Source organism: Protopterus annectens, chromosome 2.part1 (genome assembly GCF_019279795.1).
Source record: "Protopterus annectens isolate FY-2018-M chromosome 2.part1, PAN1.0, whole genome shotgun sequence".
In the NCBI taxonomy this organism is placed as follows: Eukaryota; Metazoa; Chordata; order Ceratodontiformes; family Protopteridae; genus Protopterus; species Protopterus annectens.
In genome coordinates, this window is record NC_056729.1 from 32,080,403 (window position 1) to 32,107,141 (window position 26,739).

Consider the following 26,739-nt stretch of genomic DNA (forward strand, 5'->3'; position numbering starts at 1 on the left):
TCCAGCTTTACATTCTACTTTAAAGGAAAACTCCATCCTCTCATACAGCTTAACTCAATCATTAGGTTTCTTTTCTCCCTACAATATGGTTCCAGCATTGTGTATGTACCAGAAACCTGCTTGTAGTTTTTAAAACTTTTATTTCCTTGGATTGTAGTCAAAGGAAGGGAAAGTCCACCTACTTTTTTTTTTTTTTAAATCATCTTCTTGCATAATTTGCAGAGAAATTTGTCTCCACCTGCATGACATATAGACACAGTTAAATCTGTAGTTTACCTTGTCAGGTACTGCTTTCAATCTTAGATGGGTAATTCATCATCATCATCTTCTTTCGGCTGTTCCTGTTGGGGGTCGCCACAGCAGATCACCTGTTTCCATTTCTTCCTGTCCTCTGCATCTTGCTCTGTCACACCAACCACCTGCATGTCCTCTCTCACCACATCCATAAACCTTATCTTAGGTCTTCCTCTTTTCCTGTTACCTGGTAGCTTCATCCTTAGCATCTTTTTCCCAATATACTCAGCATCCCTCCTCAGTACATGTCTAAACCAACGTAATCGTGCCTCTCTGGCTTTGTCTCCAAACCTTCCAACCTGGGCTTGACCCTCTAATATACTTATTGCTAATCCTGTCCACCCTCGTCACACCCAGTGCAAATCTTAACATCTTTAATTCTGCCACATACAGCTCAAACTCCTTCCTTTTTGTCAATGCCACTGCCTCCAACCCATGTAACATAGCTGGTCTCACTACCCTCTTGTAGACCTTCCTTTTCACTCTTACAGGTACTCGTCTGTCACAAATCACTCCTGACACTCTTCTCCACCCACTCCATCCTGCCTGTACTCTCTTCTTCACCTCTCTTCCACACTCACCGTTACTCTGAACTTTTGACCCAAGTATTTAAACTCATCCACCTTCGCCACCTCTACTCCTTGCATCCTCACCATTCCTCTATCCTCCCTCTCATTCACACACATATATTCTATCTTATTCCTGCTGACCTTCATTCCTCTTCTCTCTAGAGCATATCTCCATCTCTCCAGGGTCTCCTCCACCTGATGTTCATCGTGTTACCCTGCTGCAGTCATTACACTTGGGTTATCCTGTCGTCAGGCGGTCCCGCAGTCGGCCGGAATTCGAAAGTCTTGGTCCGGCGTCGGTTGCTGTCACTTCTTCACTGACGTCAGTGCGCCAGGGGTATATATAATGCATCCAACGCCATTTTCTCCAGTCTTTCTTGCCGCGCGGTGCCCGAAGCAGAAGCAGTTCGCAAGTGCCGGTCGGCCGACTCCTGAGATTTTCGAAGTCGAATTTCAGATCCAAGTCTTCAATAAAGCTAAGTACCCCATTGGGGAAACTTTTCTTTCCTCAGACTGATGTCAGAAAAAGTTAACAATTGTATTTCTTGTGGGAAGCAAATACCTCATAAGGATTTTCATTCTTACTGCATACCTTGCCTAGGCCCAGACCACAACGTCACTGGTTGTCGTTTTTGTGCTAGGTTTAATAAGCGTACTATAAAAAGATGTGTTGATTTCGCACGACACTACTTCGGTAGAAATTTTAACTGCACAATGCCGTCAGAGCAACCGACTACCGGCATGCACAAAAAACGCAAGGATAAGGACAGGGAGCCTAGACCCAAGCCAGACTCCGAGGCCTCGGCTGGACAGGTCTCCGGTTCACCAGTCTTCAGTGAGGCTCTGACGCAGCCCCTGACTACCGCAGATTTGGAACCCGAGACCGCTTCGGAGACTTTGGCGGAGAGTGCTCGGCCGACGCATCCATTTTGTTTAGCCCCTACCGACGACACTGCAGAAAAAGATGGTGCTGCAGAAACACCTTCGGTTTCTGAAGGCGTCTTCAGACCGACGACGCTCACCATAAAAACGTATCCTAAGCTTAAGACTCCTATTAAACCAAAAAAGACTGCACTTCAGTCTCCAGTTCAAGGCCCCATGCCTAAGAAACAGATGCTTAAAATGGCTGAAGATTTTGATCTCTTTAATAAGGGGTTCCCAACCCCCACCCGACAAAAGGCCTAGACAAGAGGAAGGTTATGCCTCCTCTGATCAAGTGTCTATTTCCTCAGGCTCCTCTGAGGACCAAGATTACTCCTTTCCCCCTTATGAAGATTCTGATGCTGAGGATTCTATTCCCTCAGCTTCTCCTCCTGAAGACTACTCCTTTGGGGAAACTTTACACACTATGAGGGAACATTTTCACTGGGAAGGTCAGGACTACTCTGACTCAAAGAAAGGGCTCAGAGAGTTTCTTTTACTCCCCCAGCACAGACCACTTGCCATCCCCACAGTTTTAGACATTGTGGATGATGTTTACTTAGAATCTAGTTTGAACCCAGATTCTCTGCCTCCTGCTCCAGCCAAACCAGACAGATACTATAGAGTGCCTGACTCCCACAAATTCCTTTATAAAAGCCCTGTTGCTGATCCAGAGACCATCTCCCAGGGTCCCAAAGGGGCTAAGGCTTCTGTGGCAAAAATCCTGTACCCTCTGAAAGGGACTCCAGAGCACTAGACGTGGGGGGAAAAGGTTTACACCTCAGCCACTCTAGCTATGAGAGCACTAAATTGCCAATTTCACATGCTAAAATATCAGCAATTTCTAATGTCTCAGTTAAGACAAAAATGAGCACACTCCCTCAACAGTCTGAATTGAAAGAAATGCAGGATCTGTTGCATGCAACTGAACAAGTGGGCAAACATACTTTACAATGTGGGTTTGATTCTTTAGAGGCTTCCTGCAGAGCAGCTTGTCACTGGGTCTGTTATACGTAGGCATGCTTGGTTAAAGGAACAAACTCTGCCTGATCATGTTAAAGCAAAGCTTCTAGATGCTCCCTTACAGCAGGATGTTCTATTTGGAGTTAAAGCAGAAGAAGTCTTAAAGAAAATGGAGGATAAGGCAAAATCTATGCAGACAGTCAAAGATTTTCTACAGGTACAGCCCCCTCGCTTCAGCAGAAATTGGCCAACAAATAATTGGTCCTTTCCAGCTACTGACAGACCCCAGAGGGGTAAATACAGATGCCCAAAAGGCAGAGGACAACCACAAGCCCAATACAAACCTGACAATGGGGCACTGCAACACAGAAGGGAGGAGAAGACAGCCCCCAAACTACTAGATGGCAAACTCAATGACTTGCACCTCATCTGGCCAAGCAACTCTCTCTTGGCAGCTCCCTTTGGAGGAAAACTCACACTTTTTTCAGACAACTGGCACATTGTCACAAAGGACAAATGGGTCCTAGACATAATTTCACGAGGATACAGATTCCATTTCCACACCTTGCCAATGAAAAGAGGAATGCCAAACCTGCCACAAAATCAATGGGCAGAGGCACAAAAACAAATTACAGCTCCCATGGACATGAGAGACATTCAACTGGTACCTACACAGGAGCAAGGCCAAGGATTTTACTCAAGACTCTTTTTAGTCCCCAGAAAGGACAATGCCTGGAGACCAGTTCTGGACCTTTCAGTTTTAAACACCTTCTTACAAGTACCCAAATTCAAGATGCTAACACTACAGCAGCTTCTTCCCATGTTGGGCAAGAAAGCATGGCTAGTAACGTTGGACCTCAAGGAGGCATACCTGCATGTCCCTATCAGACAAAGTTGTAGAAGATACCTCAGTTTCATTGCAGGTTCAACCCATTACCAATTCTCTGCACTGCCCTTTGGCTTATCCACTGCGCCCAGGGTCTTCACAAAATGCCTGGCACCAGTAATTGCATACTGAAGACAACGAGGAATTCAAATATACCCATACCTGGACGACTGCCTCATCCAAGCAGAAAGCAAGGACATCCTCTTACAACATCTGGCTTTTGTAAAACATCTTTTAAGTTGCCTGGGGTACACAGTAAACGAAAAGAAATCAAAACTAGTACCCTCACAAAATATGACATTCCTGGGTGCCAGCTTGAATACAACGGCCCAGAAGGCTTATCTGACGCCAGACAAACAACTACAACTGACTCAATACTTCAAAACAATGGCAACAAAGACCCAACTCCCTGCAAGAAAAATTATACGGGCCTTGGGCTTCATGGCATCTTGCATACTACTAATACCATTTGCAAAGCTGCATATGAGGAAATTACAGTGGTACCTAAAAAGCGTATGGTCTCAACACAGCCACAGCTTGGACACAATGATCTCTCATTCCCTGCCTACAACAGGAGTTTCTATGGTGGTCACAGGCATGTCATCTCAACAAGGGTCAGCCTTTCACCTTGCCCCCAGCCAGGCAAACTATGACAACAGATGCATCGGACTACGCCTGGGGGCACACATGGCAGGACAGTGCGTTCAAGGCATATGGACTGCAGATCAAAGGAATCTGCACATCAATCAAAAAGAGATGCTAGCTGTACAGAATGCTCTGATAGCCTTCAAGAACCTATTACATCCAGGACAACTTACAATAAGGACGGACAACACCACAGTAATGTGGTACATAAGCAAACAAGGGGGTACACACTCCTACCCTCTATGCAGGCAAGCAGTGACCTTGTGGAACACAGCACTGGCTTACCAAGTTCAGTTACAAGCTCAATTCCTGCCAGGAAAAAAGAACGCATTGGTAGACGACCTCAGCAGAAACATCATGGATCCCCACGAGTGGAAACTGGATCCACAAGTATTTGCAATAACTCAAAAATGAGGCCTTCCAGACCATAGACCTGTTTGCCAGCCCCCAAAACTATCAGCTAACAAAATTTGTACAAGGACACTTCACCATCAAGCTTGGAAAGTGGACGCACTCTCATTCAGTTGGAAAAACCTGACAGTATATGCCTTCCCTCCATTGCCTCTCCTCACAAAGGTGCTTCTGAAAGTCAGAAAGGAGAGACCACGACTGATACTCATAGCCCCAGACTGGCCACGCCAGCACTGGTACCCACTATTAAGGAATATGGCCCAGGGTCCACCTTGGATTTTACCACAAATTGCCCATTTGCTCACACCGCAAAACAATCAGATTCTACACAGCCAGCTCAAAACCTTAAATCTGGCTGCATGGCAAATCACCTAAGCATCCAGCCAGCTCCTCTTTCCCAAGCAGTTATGGATGTTATTCTGGAAGCTAGGAGGCCCAGCACCAGAAAGGCCTACTCGGACAAATGGAAAAGGTTTTGCGCCTGGAACCAAGCTAAAGGCCAAAATACACTTCAGCCTCACATGCCTCAGATTCTACAGTATTTAGCTAAGATGCTGCACAAAGGACTTTCTTTTTCTTCCATTAAAATCCATGCATCAGCTATTTTAGCCCACTACAACACTGACCCTTATTTTCACATCCACTTCTAAGGCAGTTCCTCAGAGGGGCAAAAAACATTAGACCCCCCAGGAGAGCACCTACACCAACATGGGACCTCAATTTTGTTCTGGAAAAACTTACGCTACCTCCCTTTGAACCAGCTTTCTCTGCAGATCTACAGTTTATATCATGGAAGACTGCCCTGCTGCTAGCAATAACTTCAGCCAGAAGAGTCTCAGAGCTGCAGGCACTAATGGCAGTGGAACCTTACCTCATTTTCCATCAAGATAGAGTTTCTCTACGAACTAATCCTTCCTTCATGCCTAAGGTGGTTTCCAGTGTGGCTTTAAATCAAACCATCCACTTACCCACCTTCTTCCCAAATCCACAGAACAAAGGAGAAAGACTCCTGCATTCCTTGGACATTCACAGGCAACTTCGTTACTACTTGGATAAAACTAAGGTTTTCAGAAAATCTGACCAGCTCTTTGTATCCTATGCTACAGCTTCACAAGGGAAGCCTATATCAAAACAAACCATTTCCAAATGGATAGGACGTTTCATTCGTTTTTGCTATACCCATCATGGAAAACCTGTTCCTGCTACGATTAGGCCCCACTCTACCAGGGCAACAGCTACATTTACAGCCTTCCTCAGGGGGGTTCCAACCAAGGAGATTTTGGAAGCTGCAACTTGGAGTTCAGTACACACCTTTACCAAACACTATCACTTACCACTTTACTCTACGACTAGAGCTGGCTTCGCCACTGCAGTTCTGCAGGGCCTTCTAGCCTCCTCTAACCCTCTATGACTCCTCCACCCATCCTTAGCTTTGGGATTCTACCCAAGTGTGATGACTGCAGCAGGGTAACACGATGAACATAGTACAGTTATGTACCTACCATAAATGTAGATGTTCGAGTGTACACCCTGCTGCAGTCCAGGTTACCCTCCCTCCATCCCCTCTGATCTAACTGGCTAAATCTCTACAATACCTTCCTGATGCATTTGCTTATAGCTGGAGGGATTTTGTGTTTGTGCTAAAATTTCTTAAATTGGTACTAATTACTGACCACCTTTTTGGGGGCACCTGACATCTGGGGCAAGAAAAACTGAAGAAAATGGCGTTGGATGCATTATATATACCGCTGGCGCACTGACGTCAGGGAAGAAGCGACAGCAACCGACGCCGGACCAAGACTTTGGAATTCCAGCCGACTGTGGGACCGCCTGATGACAGGATAACCCAAGTGTGATGACTGCAGCAGGGTGTACACTTGAACATCTACATTTATGGTAGGTACAAAACTGTACTTTCCCTACTCTCACTACAGATCACAATGTCATCTGCAAACATCATAGTCTACGGGGACTCCTGTCTGATCTCGTCTGTCAACTTGTCCATCACCATTGCAAATAAGAAAGGGCTCAGAGCTGATCCTTGATGTAACCCCACCTCCACCTTAAATGCATCTGTCACTCCCACTGCAGACCTCACCGCATCACACTACCCTCGTACATATCCTGTACCACTCTTACATACTTCTCTGACACTCCTGACTTCCTCATACAATACCACAACTCCTCTCTAGGCACCCTGTCATATGCTTTCTCTAAGTCTACAAAAACACAATGCAACTCCTTCTGACATTCTCTGTACTTTTCCATCAACACTCTCAGAGCAAACATTGCATCTGTAGTGCTCTTTGAAGGCATGAAACCATACTGCTGATCACTAATCATCACGTCCCTTCTTAACCTTGCTTCCACTACTCTTTCCCACAACTTCATGCTGTGACCGATTAGTTTAATCCCTCTGTAGTTACTACAGCTCTGCACATCATCCTTATTCTTAAAAATCGGTACCAAAAACACTTTTTCTCCATTCCTCAGGCATCCTCTCACTTTCCAAGATTTCATTAAACAATCTGGTTAAAAACTCCACTGCCATTTCACCTAAACACCTCCAAGCTTCCACAGGTATGTCATCTGGGCCAACAGCCTTTCCATTCTTCATTCTCTTCATAGCTATCCTTACTTCCTCCTTGCTAATCCATTGTACTTCGTGATTCACTATCCCTACTTCATCCAACCTTCTCTCCCTCTCATTCTCTTCATTCATCAACCCCTCAAAGTACTCTTTCCATCTCCTCAACACACTCTCCTCGCTTGTGAGTATGTTTCCCTCATTATCCTTTATCACCTTTACCTGCTGCACATCTTTCCTAGCTCGGTCCGATGGGTAATTAATCCTGCTAATGTCAGGAACACAGCAGCTGATATAAAAAAACAAGAAAGGTGTGGAATTCTTTCCACTGTTTTTATTGCATAGGGGAGGAGAACTTAACACTCCCCTTTCATGGCAAAACAAAGCAATTAAGATCAGTCAAGGGGTTTAAAGGCAATTGTCAACTCTTCTGACAAATTTGCATAAGCAGCAACACAGTATTGAAATTCTAAGCTGTAAATGCTATTTATAGTAGTTTGTGTTAAGATAACTTAATAGTAGCAAATATTTCTGTGACATTTAGAGAAAAGTCAGTAATATTTTTTCTTGTAAAGCATAAATGCATTTACCATTTTCAAGCCAGCCCCCCCCCCCCAACACACACACACACACACACACACTCTCACAAGCCAACCCTATCAACTAGGTGCGCTGATACTGTTCATAAAAAAGGTCTTTTATGCTTTGTGTGACATCCTTCCAGAGGGGGATGCATATCTGGTATATGCAGATCCATTGTAAGAGATTCCCACTGACTGAGTCAGTCCATGCATTGTCAGACAGCAACCATAATATACAGCTGATTTTACTTTAACATACATTTACTATGTGCCCTTATATTAAGAACACTAAAAAAGGAAATCAGAAGTACTTAACTGTGTTTAAATGCGCGTGTGCGCACACGCTTTTGTACACATGTACTTTATATGCATACACATATACAGAAACACACTATATACAAATACATATATATATATATATATATATATATATATATATATATATATATATATATATATATATATATATATATATTATATATATATATATACACACACACACACACACACACGTGTGTGTGCAATATGTGTGCATACAATGAATTATTTATTTTAAACATAGTATAGTTAAGCATTATTAATGTATAGATTCTAGTAAATGTTGCTCAGTGATTTACGTGACCACCGTCACACATTGGCTATGTGTTCCACATGCAATCTTGGTCAATGCCTTTCTATCAGTATTTTTTATTTGTATTGATAAGTGCATTTAATAATTATCTTTGCCAGTGTAGCTTATTTTGTGGCTGAAAAGGGTCCTGGGACCAGTTCACTTTCCCGGTTACCATGAAAGAGAAAAAAGGAGGGGGAACATGACGGAAATAATTGAGGGAACTAGTAAAGCACATTTTAAATCTGCATCATTCATGAGAGAGAACAATCCTCCCACTGAAGGCTTTGGGAAGTAGCAGACAGAATAAGTTTAGAGTCCTACTACTTGTCACTTGTAAATGTACAGCAAGGATTATTTACTGCAGTGAGAGTTTTTACACCTCAGCATGAAAGTAAGGGGGAGGGTTTATCAAGTTTAGGACTACAAAAGACTGCTCTTACAAAAAAAAACTGTATGTGAAATTGTTCGATCTCGCCGTTTGTTCTTAGACACGAGTTCGGAGCCAATCCTCTGCTCCGAGTCGGCCACATCACAAGCTCTGCATCTAAGAGAAGCTCGAGGCACAGTCCCTATCCCATGATCCTCCGCTGCTATCCCTCAGATCTAGTTTGCCGCTGCAACAGATCGTGTCGAGGAGAAAGCTCGGGCCAGTAAAACTTTGTATTTTACAATTAGTATTCTATTTAAAACTAATTTTTCCAGTTAGTTTTGACTTAATAACCAGTTTGTGTGTCTGTTTTTTCTTAGGGTTTTACCCGTTATATATATATATATATATATATATATATATATATATATATATATATATATATATATATATATAGTTTTTTTTCCAAGTTTCGGTTTAGGCCGAGTTAGTCCGGTCAGGGCTCTGACAGTAGCAAAATTATAGTTATAGGCTTATATATACATATATATATAGATAAATATTAGTATTTCTAATATTGTTAGTACTTTGCTGTGTAGTTGTAGTTGTGTGCAGTGTTCTATATATTTAGAATTGTTAGTGCTTATTACTTGTTTTGGACATGGCAGAAAAGGCCAAGTCTGGGTTCAAGAGATGTCAGTTTGGACAGAAGATGTCCATCACCGACTATCATACTTCCTGCGTCTACTGTCTTGGCCCTCTCCAGCTGCAGGAAGACTGTTCCATCTGTCATTCCTTCAGTGGAAGGGTCATGATGGAGAGGCGCAGGAAGTTAATCGAGAGGGGTTTGCTAAAGCCCGACTTTCAAGAAGCCTTGGAGAAGGCTGATCAGGCGTCGAAGTCTTCGAAGGTATCGGAGCCCACGTCATCAGCTCTGAGCACCTCTACTAAGATTCGGTCATCGGCTCCACAGACCTCGGGGCCGAGCATCGAACCATTGTCTCTGATCGAGGCCCAGGTCTTGGAGCCGGTATCGGAGGTGCCTCCATCTTCGATCCTTCGCTTGGTGACATCTTTGGCCCCTTCGACCCATTCTTCCAGGCCGTTATCTGACAACGACGTGGATCGAGTGGTGCAGAAGCTTATGGAGAACACGGCTCTATCCAAGCTGATTGTGGTTTCGTTCCAGTTGGTATCGAAACTTGAAGCCCTCCCTGTGTCTCATGCAGATCCTCCTCCGAGACCCATTGAGTCCTCGGAGCCGGGAGATGAGGAACCGATGATTGTTAACCCCTCAGTGCCAAAGCCTTCTTTAGTGCGGTCGGCACCATTGACCTCAACTCCCTCGGAGCCCATCGGGGAGTCTCGGAGCCGACGGTCTCTCCTCAGTTCCGGTGCGGAGAGTCGAACTGACCTTTTGGTTCTGACGCTCCCCCTTGGAGCTTCGGCGCAGATTAGCTCGGCTCCGTCGTCTGGGTCGGAGCCCGTAGTCCCGGTTTCGGGGAAGCTGCCGTGCTCTTCGGATCCGGTGGAGTCCTCGGCCCGGGGCTCAGGTGCCTTCGACGTCATGAGGAAGGTCCTGTCTGAACAGACATTTAATTCATCGGAGTCGTCTTCTCCTTCCCCCAAGGGACCGCCTTCTGTTTCTGCACCCGCAATTCCGGCCAAGCGTAGAGACCCAATGCCTCAGCCAGCACAGAGGGTGTCCCCTGTTCCTCGGAAGCTTCACCAGATGCCCCCCCCCCCGATGAAGTTCTGAGGAAGAAATTGTGCAAGAGGAGGCACATTGATTCCCCACAGGAATCACTGACATCGGACACCGATTTGGATGAGTCGGAGGGGTCCCCACGGTCCCCCTCTGAGGATGTCTCATTTGCTGACATCCTGGAGATATTAAAGCAGAGGGGTGATTGGCAGTCACTTGCCCCCACTGAGGACGAATTGGTGTTGCTGAAGGCTTTTGGGGCTCAACCTTCTACCTCCTGGGTGACTCCGCCCTTCGATGAGTTGATGGACCTAATAGCTCAAAGGGCGTGGGAGAGTCCGGACACAGTGGAACCAGTCCCTCGGAGGCCCAATAAGTATATCACTGCCCCCCAGGACAAGGCCTATCTCACTAAGGGAGTCCCAGTTGATGCTGTGGTGGTGGCGGCAGCCACGAAGAAGGAAATGTCCGAGGCGACTTCCTCTGTCCATCCTCCTAGCAAAGATTCCAGGACTATGGACAGGTATGGGAAGCGCGTTTTCAGTTCAGCGACTTTCTCCATGCGATCGCTGAACTATCTCACGCACTTCACGCGCCTTCAGAGAGACCTCCTTAAGGAGCTGGGAGTTCCTCTCCAGGGTAACACAGATGCTGTCTCGGAAAAAGTTACAGCACAACTCAACACCCTCACTTCGATAGTTAACTCGTCCATGAGGCTCATCTCGTATGCGGCCGAAGGTTCGAGTAGGGCTGCAGCCTCCGCGATCGCTCTGCAGAGACAATCCTGGATGCGCCTGTGCTCCTTTGCAGAAGCCTTCAAGTCTTCCTTTGCCAATGCCCCCTTTGATGGTGCCACCCTGTTTGGACCCAAAGTAAAGGAGACACTCACTCGGTGTGAGCAAGAAGGTAAGACCCTGTCTGTTGTAGGGGTCCGTTTTTCTGCCCCTACTAGACCGTACCCCAAAGGGCAAAGAGGCAGAAAAATGTGGTTCCGAAAGACTCTGGGATCTTTCCAGTCCACACAGAGTGATGCCCCCTCCAGAGGCAGAGGAGGGGGGAGAAATGGAAGACGCCACCCAGGTGGCAGAGGGGGTCCGCAGAACCAGGGCGACAGGGATAATAGCACCCCTGAGAAGCCCTTCCAGCACTCCTGAGTGGAGGCCCGACTGTCCTACTATGGAGGCAGTTGGGGTCGCTTGGCTTTTTACCCAGAGGCCTGGCTAAATCTCACTTCAGATTCTTGGGTAAAAAGCATAATAACCAGAGGATACAACATTCCATTTGTAACCACTCCCCCCGATCAAAAGAGATTTCCAGATGTCCCACCCAATCTGCGAGATCAAGCAGCCATAGAAATAAGAAAGCTGCTTGAAAAAAAGTCATCCAACCAGTCTTGGCGGACCAAATAGGATCCGGAACTTACTCAAGGTTCTTTTTAGTTCCAAAGAAAACAGGGGACTGGAGGCCAATATCGGACCTCAGCAAACTCAACACCTTCGTAAGGAAGGAAAAGTTCCGGATGGTCACGCTACAATCGATCCTTCCCTTTCTGCAGAAGGGCGATTGGATGTGCTCTATAGATCTCAGGGACGCGTACTACCACATCAAAATGGCCAGGGAGTCCAGAGATCACCTGCGCTTCCGGCTGGGACCCTGTCATTTCCAATTTCGAGCTCTGCCCTTTGGTCTCACCTCAGCCCCCAGGGGTGTTCACCAAATGCATGGCAGTAGTGGCGTTTCACCTGAGACGGCTAGGATTCTGGGTGTTTCCATATCTGGACGACTGGCTCCTCACCGCTACCACCAAGCATTGTCTTGTACAAGCCAGGGACTACACCATCAACCTTTGTTCCTATTTAAGAATCACAGCCAACTTCGAAAAATCTGCCTTATCGCCCTCACAGCATATCTCATTCATAGGGGCAGATTTAGACACTACTACAGCTTTGATCAAGCTTCCCCAGACAAGAGTTTCAACCCTCAGGGATCAGGTCATTTTTCTTCTTCAAAACAAGAGAGTTCCTGCCGCGCAAGTGCAGAAAGCCCTGGGAATGATGGCAGCTACCCTTATTGCAGTTCCGTTGGGCAGGATGCACATGAGAGTCCTCCAGTGGCTGCTCTTCACGCAGTGGTCATTCCAGCAGCTTCCATCGTCACACCACATCTTGATCACAGAAACTTGCAAGCGGGATCTTCGATGGTGGCTGAACAGTCAAGATCTAGCGATAGGTCACCCGTTTGTGCTAGCCAGCCCTACAGCCACAATAACCACGGACGCTTCCCTGATGGGGTGGGGGGACTTTTTCAGGGGAGAACTGCCCAAGGAGAGTGGTCCAAGATGGAGTACAATCTGCACATCAATGTCCTGGAGTTGAGAGCAGTGTTTCTAGTGTTGCAACACTTCCACGACTCCCTACCTCTAGGAACAGTGGCAGTTCAGATGGACAATGTCAGTGGTCTGGTACATAAACAGGGGAGAACCAGGTCTTACCCATTATGCAGAGAGGCCCTGAGAATTTGGCAATGGGCTGTGTCCACCGGACGCTTTCTAATAGCAACGCACATCCTGGGGTCATCCAACGTCATCGCAGACAGGTTGAGCAGAGCCATCCTGTTGCCTCACGAGTGGTCCCTCAAAAGTCAAGTGGCAGAGAAGATTTTCCGCAGATGGGGCCAGCCTTGCTGCGATCTGTTTGCATCCCCCTTAAATGCCAAATGCAGAAGCTACTTTGCCCTACTTCTCCCTCCGGGGGATGCCCCCAGGGACGCACTGGTACACGATTGGCCCCCAGGTCTCCTATATGCCTTCCCTTCAGTTCCATTAATACCCAAATTCCTACAGAAAGCCAGGAGTCTGGAAAGGACGATCATTTTAATAGCACCATTCTGGCCTCGACAGATCTGGTTTCCCTTTCTTCGAATGCACCAGATGGAGGAACCATGGATCCTGGACCCAGTGCCAGACCTGTTGACACACTCGTCAGGAGTTCCTCACCCATCTTTTCAGTCCCTCAAACTGACAGCTTGGCTGCTCCGCTTCCCAACTTAGCCAGGTCAAATTTTTTGTCTCCAGCAGTACAACACATTCTAGTTTCTTCCCACAAAGCTTCCACTAGGAAACTGTACAGGAGCAAATGGAAACGTTTTGCATGTTGGGCATGAGGGCAAGGCATAGATCCCTTGGTTGTCCCGATACACAAAATCTTGGATTTTTTATCTACACTCTTTCACGAAGGGGCTTCTACGTCCACGATAAGAGTGCAGTTAGCTGCCATATCTAACTTTCATGTAGGTGAAGGGGACTCTACACTTATGTCTCACAGGCTTTGTAAAGCTTTCATGAAGGGTACCTTTCATCTCCGTCCGCCCATTCAGGATCCGTTTTTTCCCTGGAGCTTGAATTTGATGTTATCTCAACTTGTTACCACCCTTCGAACCAGCGTCAACGTGTTCACTTAAATATTTGTCATGGAAGACTCTTTTTCTTATTGCTGTCATTTCAGCTCGTAGGATATCAGAGCTACAGGCCTTGTCAGACCCCCATACATGGTTTTTCATCCTGACAGAGTCACCTTGCGCACTAATCCATTTCTCCCGAAGGTATGTTCAATGCTTAATATTAATCAATCTATACATGCTGCAGAAATTGGATGTACATAGACAGCTGAGATTTTATTTGGACAGAACAAAGGTATGCAGGAAATCAGATCAGCTTTTCATTTCCTTTGCGGATAATAAGAAAGGGATGGCAGTAACAAAATGCACGTTATCCAAATGGCTTTTGGACTGCATAAATTTTGTCTATTCAGCTTCCAAACAACCACTTCCGTTCAAGCCTAAGGCTCATTCTACTAGGGCAGTTTCTACCTCTCTAGCCCATGCCACTCGTCTACCATTGGATACTATCTGTGCGGCGGCTACGTGGGCAAAGCCTCATACGTTTATTACTCGCTACAAAGTAGATAGGACCTCCAAGGACAGGGCTTCCTTTGGTTCCACTGTTCTCGGGAATGTTCTTCCGTGAGCCACCCAGGGTAACGGAGCTAGGGACGCTACCCGTGTGTAAGAACAAACCACAAGATCGAACAATTTCACATAAAGAATTTATATTCTTACCATAACGTTCCATGTGAATTGTTTATCTCACCTTTGTTCTTAAATTCCCTCCCCCCTTCCCCCGCCGCGTTCTGGAAGAACTGGTACGACTAGTGTCTGGTTGGTCTTCCCTGGGTTATCTAGTGCTACCTGCTCATTACTAGGTGTCTCATTAGGTGTACACCGGTCTATGTTTAGTTTATAAGTTAGGTTCAGGTGCATGCTTGCGTGAGCGTTAGACGCAGGGGTTGGTAGTGCATTCTGGTTTCTTGCAAACTAGATCTGAGGAATAGCAGCGGAGGATCATGGGATAGGGACTGTGCCTCGAGCTTCTCTTAGATGCAGAGCTTATGATGCGGCCGACCCGGAGCCGAGGATCGGCTCCGAACCCATGTGTAAGAACAAAGGCGAGATGAACAATTCACATGGAACGTTATGGTAAGAACATACCTTCTTTTTATCTGCTTTCTTTTCATGTGCAATCCACTCTCATGTGCATTTCATATCTATGTAAATTTTTTTTCTTCTATGCTAACAATACAATTGTATAAAAATGTTATTTTTACTTGTTTGTAAATTAAGTGTGCAATGTTTTAGGAATACGGAGCTTTAAGTGTGCAATGTGTTTGTAATATGGAGCTTTTCTCCCCGGGCCTCTACTGAAAACGGGTTTTCGGGCCCAGTGGACTTCCCCGGTTATCAAACTGGAAATAAATAAATAAATAAATTTTGCTGCAAGTAGCTAGCAGCTGTTTATAACCGAACAAACTCTGACAGATAAATGAGGGTCAGTCAGGTAAACAGAGAAGCAGCTCTTTTACATAAGGTGCATTTAGATGACAGTGCTTTCACAGTCCTGCCATTATATTTTAATGACATGAGAAAACAGCACCACTTCCTTATGTCTGGCATGAGTCATATAAAGAGAACTTGAAATGTATTCTGGGAAGAAGGAAGGAAAGCAAGAAAATAAGATCACGTTACCATGGCAGGTCTATCATCCACCGTTTTGAGAGAAGCACATTAAAATTGTAAAACAAGCACTTATAGTAATTTTGAGGCATTAAAATAGCTCAAAAACAAAGATAAAATGAAAACATTTTTTTTTTTAGTTCTAAGGTGGAATTTTCCTTTAAAAGTTTTTGAGCATTTTTGTGAGGGGGATATTAGGTCCACTTTAAACTCAAAAACTGTCCATGTTTCAGTTTGAATAGAGAGGAAGGAGAAGTATTTTTGGACTTCAAGAATGAAAAAAACTTGCGTTTTATGAAAGTAGATGGGGGGATGGTTATTATGAATGTGTCTTATTATAATAGAGTAATTGTGGAAATGTTACATAATGAGGACGAGTACCAGGAAGTTTTGTATGGTGAAATAATTGTTAAAGTTACATACATTACCTATACGATCATCTTATGGTGAAATAATTGTTACAGTTATATACATTACTGATATGATCATCTTATGAATGGTGATTTAAGTGTTGAAATATATGATTTTTTTGGGCATTGATAATCTCAGAGTGGGCGTGTTTGGTATACCCAAAATTCATAAAGACCCCCTTAATCCCCTTTCAGGCCAATAGTTTCGGCTACAGGGTGTATTACAGAAGGAATCACTTTATTTTTGGATTCAGTGTTTAATCCTTTGGTTCAAAAATTTCCCTCGTATATTTGTGATTCGTGGGATTTTTTGAACCAAATTAGACTCCTTTCTCTTAATACAAATGAATATAGTGATGGTGACTACTTCATGTTTACAGTGGATATAGTGTCTCTGTTTACGGCAGTTCCTCAAAAAGAAGGTAGAGTTTGTTTTGATTTTTTTGCATAAGTATTCTTTGCCTAGTGATTCTTTAAATTGTACACTGCTTTGTTATAACTGTTGTTAGACAATAATTATTTTTTACTCCATGCCAAGTTTTATAAACAACTCAAAGGAGTTGCTATGGGGACACAGTAGCTCCTACTTTTGCTGGGTTGGTTTTGGGTTGGTGGGAGAGAGAGATTTTACTCACCATTAACTACTTCTCCAACATTATTTTTTATCATTGGTTCGTTGACCGTCTATTTTTTATTATAAAAGGCTCTGCCACCTCTCATGTTAGATTTTTGGAAGAGAAATGCTAGCTGTAAATTTTTAAACTTTACAGCTGGTGAAATAGTGAATAAAGTCTGTTTGGATGTAGAACTATCATGAAATAATCGTGGAAAATATTTTATAGTAGAATACACAGGAAAAGTACTTTTGTTAGTTATCTTAATTATAAGAGCAACCATCCTGGTTTCATGAAGAAAAATATTCCAAAAGGCCAGTTTATAAAGGCTTCTTGTATGGTTAGTAGAGAGACAGATTTTAAGACTGCAATCTGTTTTATAACCTGTTTCTTGATAGAGGGTATCCCTTAGATCTACTTTATGAAGCAGCACAGGAAATCATTAGAAGACTAAGTACAGACTTTCCACCTTTACTCTTGGAAGGCTTTAATGGTAAAAAGACATTGAGTAATGAGCACAATCAGGTTAGCTTTCTACCTAGATGCTGTATAGGTACAACAGTTGATAGTATGATTAAGTCTATTGTACAGAATAATTGGAAGGTTATAGACGGTAACAGCGATTTATCTCATGTTGTGAGTGGGACACCTTATTTTGTTTATAAGAAAAATCATAGTATTAAAATTATGTTGGAGATTCATGACACTTGTGTTTCTCTACCGATTACATCTAAACTCAAAGGTACTTTCAAATGCAATAGTTGCAGTGTCTGTAGGTACCTTTATGAAGGTCCATGTCTTACTTTGGACCATGTACCTTACACTATTAGCATCCCAGGTAGATTTTCTTGTAGTACAACTAATATTGTTTATATAGCCTTGTGCTGTGGTTGCCCTGCATTCTATGTAGGCATGACCACTAGAAGCCTTAGTAAGAGAATTAGAGCATTATTGTGCATTGAGAGCTAAGGATGAAAATAATGCTCTATATAGGCATTCAATGTTATGTGCTTCTTATAAGAAATTTATTTTTACCATTTTAGATCATGTTAGACAAGACTTGAGAGGTGGTAACCTTAAAAATAGTGTTGAGAGAAGAGACCGTGGCAAATTAAGCTTGCAGCAGATAGTCCCCCAGGCTTAAATGATGTCATCATTAAATGTTTTTTTATTGCATAGGAAACTGGCTATTTAATACTTGTAATATATGTAATCTTTTATATTTTGAAAGTAAGCATAATGTTGAATTTTAAGTGTTAATTACTTCCTTGGTTAAGTGTTTTAATTGTTAATTGAATTATTAGTTGCAGTGATTTTATTGGATAGTTTGTAGTATTTATATGGGAAGATTTGTGTGATTTATTTGTCTTTCTGAAGAAGTCTTTTTGACGAAAGCATTGATTAAAATATATTTTACGCTAAAGTCGTTATTCCAGTTCGTTATTTTAGCTGCCAGTGTTTTGGTTTGAGTTTTGTACCTAACCTCTTGAGTTTGTCAACAATGCCTGAGTGGGATATTGTGTCAAGCTCCTTGGCCAGGTTAAGGTAGACAGTGTGGACCGTTTTGCCTTCATCTATTGCTTTGTTGTCCTTCTCAAAGAAGTCCACCAGGTTGAGTAGACATGTCCTGGCCTTGACCAAACCAGATTGGGTTGGGTCCAGTGTCAGGAGGTTTCCAATATATATATATATATCTGTAGATGGATCATCCTTCTGCAGAGGGGTGACTGTTGCTGTCCTCCATACATGAGGCAGAAAGCCTGTTTGGAGGCTACAATTAAATTGCAATTCGAGGCCCTTAATAGGTCATATTTCATACTATTGAGAGTGCATCCTGGCGTATTGTCTGGGGCCCATAGATGCAGTGTTCTTGCTCTTAGAGAGAACATTGAGGACCTGTTCCCGAGTGATAGTAGAGGGAGTTATATTTGGTGGTATTTCCTGAGGAAAGGTTGAGAGGGGGGGGGGTTGGAATTGAATTAGTCAGCCAGTAGGTTTGCTATATCTTCTGGCTCATTATAGGTGACTTTAACAATGAGCTATGCACACAGTTGTGTACTGCCTTTGGTGTTGCGGATATAGCTATAGAATGCCTTATGGTTGTCCTCTGCCTGGGAGGCCAGCTTTACCCCAAATTTGGTTTTGGTAGACTTTACTTGTCCTCTTGAGTTATTTGTTTAGTTTGAGAGTGCTTTTTCCTTCTAGGTGTGCACCTCCTAATTTCTGCCATGATTTTCTTTCTGTTATGCAGCATATTGCTAATGTGATTCCACCAGGGTGGCTTGTTTGAATTAGTTCTGTACTTCTTCCTGGTGGGTATAGTTTGCCTCTGCACTTGTTAACAGCTTATATAGAGTTTCTGTGGACAGTTCATCATAGACAGCAGTGTTCTTGGGGGTTGTGGGGGCTTGAAATTTTGCCAGGTTTTTGTTTAGTAGTAGGAAGTTGGCCTTAGAGTACTTTTTGAATATTCCAGGGTTAGCTGAAGTTCTGGGTTTTATTTTTACTTCAGATGAGACCGTTTTGTGGTCTGACCCTGCCAGAGAAGACATTACACCAGGGGATGTGCAGCCCTCTCCCATATTAGTGAGGACCAGATCCACTATGGTTGCACACCTGTTTGGTGTGTTGACAATCTAGTCCAGGAAGTGTGTGTTTACAAAATCTAGGAATCCCTGCCAGTTTGTTTAAATTTGGTGTCATATACAATTCCCAGTTGATAGTGGGGTAATTAGTCACCCATGAATGTTTTATATGACTTCTGAATTGTTGCTATGCTGGTGTCATGTAACATGTAAAAGAGTTATATAACACTGTTCCTTTTAACTATAGGATCGTGTTTAATTTATTGCGTTTTATACTTACAATTCTGTTTTTTAGTCAGCAAAGTGATTTAAGTTCTTGTACATGATAGCATGGGCACAACAGGCTAATCACCTACCTTTGTTTGTATTTGCAGCTTCAGCTGGATCCTGTTGATTTCAGAACTACTCACCTTATGTTCCATACTGTTACAAAATGCTTAATGTCAAGGGACAGATTCTCAAAAATGAGAGGTACTACTTTTTTAGTACATCATCAGTTACTTTATATTATGAGAATATTATTTGTGACTGATTTTAAATGTTTGGTTTCAGCTATGGAAATTTTGGGAAACCTCTGTAAAGGTGAAGATAATGCTGTTTTGATTTGTGAATATGTGGATCAAGACTCTTACAGAGAGATAATATGTCATCTCACTTTACCTGATGTACTGCTAGTAATCTCTACACTCGAGGTGCTGTACATGTTAACAGAACTTGGAGATGTGTCCTGCACCAAGGTAGCTGGAGTTGAAAAAAGTATAGGTGAGTATTGGATATGCTTAACAAACCACTAAGACTAAATTTGAAATGTGATGGATTTTCATTTTTTCACTTTTAATGCTATGGATAAGCATTTTATTATTTTCATCTTAAGTGGGTTACTTTGTGTTTTAATATTTGAAATAAGAATTTGATGTCAGTCAGCATATCCAATTAACCAGAGTTTTAATTCTTAATGTGGGGCTGCTTCTGTTATTCATTACAAACAGACATTAGTTTGAGAAGTTTTCTTATTGCAGGTTTCTGTCTGTGGACTAATACCGCAGTTTGTATTTTATCTTGCTGATGAATCACAAGAGAAACCTCTATGTTCTTTGTGTTTCACTGTTGCAGTCATTATATTTGGGTTATCTGCTTGCAGTAGCCCTCAGTCGGCCTGATTAACAAAGTCTTTGGTCCTGCGTCGGCTGCTGTCCCTTCCATGACGTCATGTTGTCTGAGGTATAAAACATGCAGCCGATGCCATTACATCAGTTTTTCTTGCTGTGCGGTGCTCGAAGCAGAAGCAGTTCGAAAGTGCTGGTCGGCCGACTCCTGAAATTTTCATTTTCAAGTTTCAGAACCGAAGTCTTCAACTAAAGCTAAGTACCCCATTGGAGAAACTTTTTCTTGCTCCTTACCGATGTCAGTAAAAGTTAATAATTGCATTACTTGTGGAAAGCAAATACCTCGTAAAGATTTTCATTTGTACTGTATTCCTTGCCTAGGCTCGGACCACGACTTACCTTGCTGTCGGTTTTGTGCTTTATTTAATCGGTGCACTATCCGTCATTGGTATATTTTTGCCTCTAAATATTTCGGTTCTTGGTTTAATTATCCAGAAACGTTGTCTGTTAGCCATCCCGACTACCGGGATTCCGAAAAAACACAAAGATAAGACAGGCCGCCGAGGTCCAAAACTGCCGATGACGCTTCTCCTAAGCCAGTCGCCAGTTCGCTGGTACGCAGTGAGGTGCTTTCGCAGCCCCTGATACCCGCAACTTCTGATTCACAGGCCTCTACTGAGACCTATTCGGAGTCCGGTATGCCACGAGATGCTTCAACTATGGAACCCGCGGATGTCTCTACCTTGGATGGGTCTGGAGCTGCTGTGCAGGCACCGGCTTCTGAAGGTGTATTCAGGCCTACGGACTTGCATACGACGCCTCCTTCATTTAGGCCTAAATCTCGAACCATGCCTAAAAAACCGACGCCCAGGCCGCATGCTCAGGCCTCTATGCCTAAAAAACAAATGATAAGAATGGCTGAAGATCTTATAACTCTCAGTGGAAGCCAACCTCCCCCTTCTAAGAGACCTAGGACTGAAGTTGTTTATGAATCTTCTGACCAGCATTCTCATTTTTCTGATTCTTTTGATGGTCTGGATTTGCCCTTATCTACTTATGAGGATTCTGATGCAGAGGACTCTGTTCTCTCTGCTTCCCCTCCAGAGGATTTTTCTTTTGGTGAAACCTTGGACACTCTAAGGGAGCATTTCCAATGGGAAAGCCAGGATTTTTCTGATTCAAAAAAGAGGCTTAGGGATTTCTTACTCCTGCCTCAGCATAGGTCTTTAGCTATTCCTCCTGTACTAGACATTGTTGATGATTCTTTTTCGGAATCTAGTTTGGCCCCTGATTCTTTGCCTCCTGCTCCCAGAAAACCTGACAGATATTACAGGGTTCCTGATTCACACAAGTTCCTTTTTAAAAATCGTATTGCGGATCCAGAGACTATTTCACAGGGACCCAAAGGCATTAAGGCTTCTACTGCTAAAAATCCTACCCCTTCTGATGGAGACTCATGGGCACTGGATGGATGGGGTAAGAAGGTTTACACTTCTGCAACCTTTGCCATTAGGGCTTTAAACTGCCAGTTTCATATGTTAAAGTACCCGCAACATGTTATTGGATTGCTTAAATAGAAAATTATGTCGATTCCTGACTGTGCGTAAAGTAAAGAATTACAGGATTTAATGCATTCTGCTGAACAGGTTGGAAAACATACTTTACAATGTGGATTTGATTCATTAGAGGCCTCTTGCAGGGCTGCTTTTACTGGGTCTGTGCTCAGAAGGCATGCTTGGCTTAAGGAGCAATCTTTGCCTGATCATGTTAAAGCTTAATTGTTGGATGCTCCCTTAAATCAGGACCGCCTGTTTGGCAACCAGGCTGAGGAAGTTCTTAAAACGATGGAAGATAAAGCTAAATCTATGCAAATTGTTAATATTTCTTACAAGTTCAGCCTTCTAGATTTAGTAGGCACTGGCCCTCTAAGAATTGATAATTTCCAGCCCCTTCCAGGTCTTCTCAAGCCAAACCCAGACACAGCAGAAACCCCAGGTTTCAGTCCCAGGGGACACACAAGACTAAGCAGTGGGGGGTTTCTGCACCCAAATCAGGGAGTAGTAAGACTCCCCCCTGTGGAAAACTGTCTCAATGACTTGCTTTTAAAACTTCTAAGCACTTCCCAACTGAATGCTCCTTTAGGCGGAAAGGTTGGTCTGCAGGCCAAAAACTGGGAACTCATTACCCAGGGCAAATGGGTTTTAAATATGGTGTCCCGCGGATGCAGATTTCACTTCCACACCTTACCAACACTAAGCAGGTGGCCAGATTTACCCCCAAATCAGTGGGCAGAGGCCCAAAATCAAGTACTCTCTCTCTCAAGCATGGGGGCTATTCAGTTGGTACCAGAAGAGGAAAAGGGACAAGGTTTCTATATGAGACTTTTTTCCTGGTACCCAGAAAAGGCAATACATGGCGTCCTGTCCTGGACCTTTCTACTCTAAATACCTTTCTGGTGATTCCAAAATTCAAGATGCTGACTCTTCACCAGCTGCTTCCTATGCTAGGCAAAAATGCATTGTTGACAACACTAGACTTAAGAGGCATACCTGCACATCCCTATCAGGGAGTCTTGCAGACGATACCTACGCTTCAAAGCAGGCTGCATGCACTCACTAGCAGTTCTCTGCACTGCCCTTTAGCTTATCTACTGTGCCCAGGGTATTCACAAAGTGCCTAGCTCCAGTCATTGCATTCTGCAGGCAAAGAAATATTCACATATATCCATACCTGGACGATTGTCTAATTCAGGCAGAAAGCCAAGACATACTTTTTAAACATCTAGCCTTTGTTCAAGGGGTACTGACTTTTCTGGGGTACACCATAAACGAAAAGAAATCACACCTGATAACCTGCCAACAAATTATATTCCTGGGAGCAAGCTTGAATACAACTTCTCAGATGGTTTTCCTCACGCCAGAGAAACTGACTCCTTTGACAACCTACTTCAAACAAGTGGCCACAAAAACCCAGTCATCTGCAAGGCAAATACTGCAAGCCTTGGGGTTCATGGCCTCCTGCATTCTTCTAATTCCATATGCAAGGCTGCTTATGAGGAAACTGCAATGGTATTTCAAAAGCCTATGGTGTCAACATTCACAGGATCTTGAAGCTATGATTCCTGTCATACCTTGCCTACGCCTAGAGTTCCTTTGGTGGGCAGAAGCCTGCCACCAAAACGAGGGACTACCATTCACACTACCCCCTGCCACCCAAACCTTAACAACAGACTCATCAGACTATGCATGGGGGGGGGGGGGGCACACCTGGCAGGGAAGTGCATTCAGAGCAAATGAAACCCAAGTCAAATGCACCTACACATAAATCAAAAGGAAATGTTAGCTGTACAGAATGCTCTGACAGCCTTCAAGGACCACATTCTTCCTGGACAACTAATGGTAAAGACGGACAACACCATGGTCATGTGGTACATAAACAAGCAGGGGGGGTACACACTCTTACCCCCTCTGCAGACTAGCCATGGCATTATGGAGCACAGCCTTCAGCTAACAAGTGAATCTACAAGCTCAGTTCCTGCCAGGAAAACTAAATAGACTGGCAGATGGACTAGGCAGAAACCTCATGGACCCACATGAGTGGAAACTGGATCCAAGGATTTTCAACATGTTGACAAACAAATGGGGGAGCCTAGATTATAGACCTCTTTGCCTCCCCCCAGAACCATCAATTGTACAAATTTTGCACAAGGATTCCCCAGAAACTAGCTTGGAAAGTGGATGCTTTATCCTTCAGCTGGAAAAACCTGTCAGTTTATGCCTTTGCTCCTCTGCCTCTGCTCTCCAAGGTACTACTAAAGATCAAACAGGACAAGCCAAGTACGATTTTAATTGCATCAGACTGGTCACGCCAACAATGGTACCCTCTCCTGCGCAGTGTGTCACGCTTGGCCCCATGGCACCTGCCTCAGACTCCTTCCCTTGTGCAGGAGAACCAGATTCTGCACCCTCAGCTGCAAACCCTGAACCTAGCAGCCTGGCTAATTACCTAATCTCTCCTTTACCACCTCTCAGTAAATCAGTGATGGATATCATTTTAGAGGCTAGGAGGCCTAGTACTAGAAAATCTTATGTTGCAAAATGGAAAAGATTTTGTACCTGGAACCAATCTCAAGGGGTGAGTGCAGCAGTGCCCAATTTACCTAAGATTCTACAATATTTGACTGAGATGCTCCATAAGGGCTTGTCCTTTTCCTCCATCAAAATTCATGCCTCAGCCATTTCAGCTCATTAAAGCATAGAATCTCCCCTCTTCTCTCACCCACTGCTCAAGCAGTTCCTCAGAGGGGCCAAAAATTTAAGGCCACCGAGGAGAGCTCAAACTCCAGCCTGGGACCTCAACTTTGTCTTGGGGAAACTCACTCTTCCTCCTTTCGGGCCAGCTGCTACTGCATATTTAAAATTCCTTTCCTGGAAAACGGCTTTCCTTTAAGCAATCACTTCTGCAAGAAGGGTATCTGAGTTGCAGGCCGTTATTGCAGTGGAGCCTTTCATCATCTTTCATGCAGACAGAGTGTCCCTCAGAACCAGTCTCTCTTTCATGCCCAAGGTAGTATCTAGTGTGGCTCTTAATCAGTCCATTCATTTTCTTACCTTCTTTCCTAATCCACAGAACAAAGGGGAACTGATACTGCACTCCCTATATGTGCACAGACAACTTAGATTCTACTGGACAGGACTAAACCTCAAAGGAAATCTGAACAACTGCTGGTGGCATTTGCTGCAGAAATAGAGGGGAAAGCTATTTCAAAGCAAATCATTTCAAAATGGATAGGCCAGTGCATTTATTTCTGCTGTAAACACCATGGAAAACCTATCCCACAGGCCATCAGACCCCATTCAACCAGGGCTGCATCTACCTCTACAGCCTTTCTCAGGGGTGTCCCTACAAGGGACAATCCTAGAAGCTGCTACCTGGAGTTCTGTACATACTTTCACCAAGCATTATCATTTGCCAATTTTCCTCTAAATTCAGAGCTGGGTTTGCCACTGCAGTCTTGCAGGGCCTTATAGCAGGTCCTAATTATATTTAAATTCCTCATCCCAACCTTAGCTTTGGGAATCTACCCAAATGTAATGACTGCAACAGTGAAACATGAAGAACATAGTACAGTTGTGTACACTTACCATAAATGTAGATGTTCGAGTGTATTCACTGTTGCAGTCCTGGTTATCCTCCAGCCCCCTTTCTTCTTTTGGCTATACCTCTACTCTCACCATGCTCAAAAAGCTTTTTGCTGTATTTGCTTTTTCTTGGAGGTATATCCTTGTATTATAGATTTGATTGCTTCCAATTAGGAGAGCACCTGACATCTGGGGCAAGAAAAACTGATGTAATGACGTCGGCTGCATGTTTTATACCCCCTGACGTCATGGAGGAAGGAACAGCAACTGACGCAGGACCCAAGACTTTGTTAATCAGGCCGACTGAGGGCTTCTGCAAGCAGATAACCCAAATGTAATGACTGCAACAGTGAATACACTCGAACATCTACATTTATGGTAAGTGTACACAACTATACTGTAGTGTACTACTAGTTATGTGATGCAGGTGTATACCAAGAAAAGGGTAGACCAGTGTGCTACATTTGGCTCTTCCTGTTGCTTTATCTTGGTCACAAATGGCTATGACATAATTTTTCACTAGTTTTACTCTCTTCAGTCAAATACATATCTATGTGTGTGTGTGTACATATATATATATATATATATATATATATGTATATATTTATATATATATATATATATATGTATATATATATATATATATATATATATATATATATATGTATATATATATATATATATATATATGTATATGTATATATATATATATATATATATATATGTTTTTTTTTTAGCATTCTGAATTTTTATAAGTAGGGCAGTGTTTACAGTTGCACTTTCTGATAGAATGAGTTTATTAGGAGGGGATGTATTCAAGGGCCAGAGGCGAAAATTAAGGCAAGAGTTCTTCTGAACAGAGGAATGAGGTAGGCATATCCTCTTTCCACTTTGCTTTATATTTTGAGACATTTGCAAAGTAAATAAGGAGCTCACAAATTCAGGTAATAAAAATTGTATGGTACTAGAAAAATGTTTGGCTTTATTTGCAGATATTTTATACTTCAGAAGTCAAAAAATGACATTTCAATGTTGTGGAACATTTTGGGAAGTTTCAAGTCTTTTTGGGATATAAAATTAATGAAGGTAAGACAAAGGCTGTGTTGGAAAACTGTTTTAACTACACTTGAATTGGTTGAACAATACCCATTTTTATGGAGTCACAAGTATTTTAGTTGTATGGATTAAAAAGAATTTGCCTTTAACTGGTAAGGAAATGTGGGAAGAGACTAAGCAAAAGATTCAAATGTTGAGAAACTGGAAGCTGTTTATGG

The 26,739-nt window shown here is 43.4% G+C and overlaps 1 protein-coding gene across 1 annotated transcript in view; it reads left to right on the plus strand.

The window, feature by feature from the left end:
* The window catches only part of ARID2 (AT-rich interaction domain 2), a gene marked incomplete in the record, with an annotated part of 2,057,481 nt that overhangs the window by 719,618 nt on the left and 1,311,124 nt on the right, over nt 1–26,739 (plus strand). The window contains 2 exon segments of the mRNA XM_044061997.1: nt 19,593–19,689; nt 19,771–19,980. Of these exon segments, the coding sequence (XP_043917932.1) occupies nt 19,593–19,689; nt 19,771–19,980 (307 nt within the window).